The sequence below is a fragment of the Pistacia vera genome, unplaced genomic scaffold (genome assembly GCF_008641045.1).
Source record: "Pistacia vera cultivar Batoury unplaced genomic scaffold, PisVer_v2 Contig520, whole genome shotgun sequence".
Lineage (NCBI taxonomy): Eukaryota > Viridiplantae > Streptophyta > Magnoliopsida > Sapindales > Anacardiaceae > Pistacia > Pistacia vera.
In genome coordinates, this window is record NW_022196358.1 from 402,330 (window position 1) to 405,595 (window position 3,266).

At 32.5% G+C, this 3,266-nt stretch overlaps 1 protein-coding gene across 2 annotated transcripts; it reads right to left on the minus strand.

Annotated features, from left to right (window-relative positions):
• Positions 1-815: 815 nt before the first annotated feature.
• On the minus strand, positions 816-3,008 carry LOC116106711 (protein trichome birefringence-like 43). Of its 2 annotated transcripts, none has more exons than XM_031393049.1 (4): positions 2,807-3,008; positions 2,396-2,586; positions 2,174-2,332; positions 816-1,244 (listed from the first exon to the last, which is right to left on the minus strand). In XM_031393049.1, exons 1-4 carry the CDS (start codon positions 2,930-2,932, stop codon positions 947-949), a joined length of 774 nt encoding a protein of 257 aa, XP_031248909.1. In that variant the 5' UTR covers positions 2,933-3,008; the 3' UTR covers positions 816-946. The 2 variants fall into 2 exon arrangements, with proteins under 2 accessions (XP_031248909.1, XP_031248910.1); XM_031393050.1 differs by having other exon boundaries at positions 2,396-2,571; positions 2,807-2,999.
• Positions 3,009-3,266: the final 258 nt, after the last annotated feature.

Sequence of the window (3,266 nt, forward strand, 5' to 3'; positions counted from 1 at the left end):
CAAGAGTGACGAAGCATTAGGGAATGAGAGGGTGATGTTTAGTGTATCGTAGAACAAAGAGTCCACTTTGCTCTAAAATCAACTCTGAATGTTTATTCTTGTAATGTTTGATGTTATAGTGGATTAGCTTCGATCTGGACGAGGTCCCATGGATGTAGGCTAAGACTAGTTTTAGTCGAACCACGTATATACTTGTGTTCTTTATGTTTTCCTACTTATGGTTGTTGATTCACACTTAACTTGATAATGTTTAATCAACATATATGGTAAAAACATTTCCACTATGTTATTAAAAATGGGTACCTAAACATTTACTAGAGTTCGTTAACTCTAACAGGAAAGAATCTCAAAGAGAAAAGAAAATAATCTCAAGGAAAAAAAGAAAAATGATCTCTTCCAATATTCTTTGATCATATTAGTTTTCACTAATTAATTGGAGGCTTGATTCCTACACCTTATTCTATAACTATTTGTCTTTGGTTTTCTTTGGTTGCTATTAGTGGAGCAAGGCTACAACGAGACGGTCAGACAACTCAAGGCTCGTGGTCCAAGTAAGGAAAGGAAGACACTGAATGATATACATCCGACCCATTTTCAATTGGATTTCTGTGTTTACTCTTCAATTGTAACCTGAGTTATATGCCTATAATTTTTTATTGTAATAATTCCAAAAGACCACTATGGAGGAATATTTTTTATTACAATTATATCTTCACTTAAAGTAGAATACAAGGGTTTAAGAAGAAATTGGTGGGGGCTAAAAATTATTTATCAATATATATGTTTCAACCTTTAATTAAGAGATGTAGACAAAATAACACGATATAATACTGACCATTGAAACTGAGACAACACATTAACATCAACAGAGCCAATTTTAATATCGTTAGCTGTTGCCTTGAAAATGAAATTATTGTTTTAACAATGAGCACCATGCATAACTAGTTTAGGTTTGAATTAAAGCAGCATATAGAAGCTGGTTCCAAGTATCAGGAACACCGGCCAAGCACCAGTGGCTGCAGTCAGGAACTTTGTGGCCGCCGATGCCATAGTAGGAAGGATGACCATCTTTTCTTAACTGTGATAATCTTGTCACGTTCAGCAAATACACCGGATTTCTCATTCTTCTTATCACTTTCTCCACTACTATCTCTGCTTTATGTTCACCTCCTGGATACTTTGACCCCATTACTGGTTTTGTTTGTTTCTCACAACTTGCACTTGATTCCCCCCAATCAACTCCACTGTTACGTTTCATTAAAAATTAATAATATAATTAATATCCGTTGTTAACTTATAATTAAGTTAAATTCTCTAATAATTGTTTATTTTTGTTGATAATTAGTGTTTTTGAAAAAAGTATTATAAACCCTTCTAGTTTAGTCATCAATATTACCCCAAGAAAAGCAACAAAATCCCCTCTAATAAGAAGGTTGGCCAAATCGTTCTTGTCACATGTGAATAATGAAAATTTGCTTTTATATATATAGTTATTCTCTAATGTGGACGTCCTAAATTTTTGAATATGTGAGCCGAAGGTGAGTGTCCAGTTGTTCCCTTCAAAAGATTTATAATCAAGATGCTTACCTTGGATGTGCATATTAAAAAATTTCAAGACATCCTCATTATATATATATATATATTATCATAAAGTACTTTTAAGGTTTGCCTTTTTATCACGTGAAGAATAACTTTGCCAATTTTTATCAAGGATACCACTTACAGTTTTAAAAGTATATCACTGACACCCCTTTGTCCTCAATCCATCAAATTGACATTATAATTAAATAGGTAAAGTATTATAATACTTCTTAATATGTTATTCCACAAGTGTCCAATTAAATATATTTTTTAAAATTACAAAAGAGAATTAAAAATTAAAATAAAAGATAAAAAAATGGAGTTAGGGCAAAGAAATTTCAACGATATGGTTTTAAAATTGTAAGGGGAAGTATGATAAAACTTGACAAAATTACACGTAAATATGATAAAACTTTACAAAGTTACCATGAGAATGAAATGCTTTTAAAACTATAAGGGATATCTTTGATAAAAATTGGCAAAATTGTTCTCTACATGATAAAAACGCAAATTTTTATTTACTTGGTACGATCAGGGGTTTATAATAATATCCCATATATATGTAAATTACTTTTAAGGACAATTTACTTACTTGGTATGATCAGGGGAAACCCCTTGAAAGAAGACCTTGGTTTTGGTTTGATCGACATTTGTGTCAACCCAATTAGCCCAAGTGTTCAACGCTTTCTCAAAGGCTACTAAGCGATCCATGTCTTTGATTGTTTCACTTCCATCTTCAATCAAATCCCATCTGCAATTAATTAATGATTAGTTAGGTTAATTAAGAATTAATGAAGATTAATTAATTACTTACGGTTGTTTCCTTCCGGTGTGAAGCCACCAGTGCCATGTGTTGAAGATCAAGACATCGATTTGCCTCCACTGCTTCCCACTTTGAATGGAGTTAAGTTTTAGAATTCGCCCTGTCTTTGTGTTTACAATATCAACCAGAAATGCGTTGCGAGAGAACATCACTTTAGTCTTGAACGTCTGCATGCAAAAAGTCTTTAGAGAATATAACATTATAACTACGAATCCGTTTAATGCATTAATGTTAAAATACTTACAAAATCATGTTGATTTTCAGAAAAATTCTAGTTCTATAGTGAAGCTAACTATAATCACCACTGGAAAATTGGTGTTTTCCGAGACAGAAAATGGGTCCAAAAACAAGATTCATGTAAAAGAGAGCAATTATATAATGAAGGGGAGGGGAGAATCTCACTGGGAATGTGAAAGTGGAGAGGCCTCCAGTTCTATGTGATTGATAGATAGCGTGTGGCACAGCTTTATGAAGCAAGCATGTGAGTGATTGCCACTGATTTAAACTCAGTGAATCTCCTACAAACATTATGCTTTTCCCTTCAAGCCTCGATAAGAAATCTTGACCATCGAACCTACATCAATCAAGTTTGATTCATATTGTGGATGTGATAAGATTATTCAATATTATTTCTTAAAATGAATTTGGGACAAGATAACATATAAACATAAATTATACTATATAATCAGATACGATAATTTAACATATTTTGATATAGTTACATAACTCCCCCCACATCTACGGATAAGAGAGTAACAAAATAAATTCAATGTGCAGTGTTTAACAAATCTTTTTACATCATATATCATGTTCGACTCATATTTTCTCTTACAGCATTGAATTGGCTAATCACCCCACTATT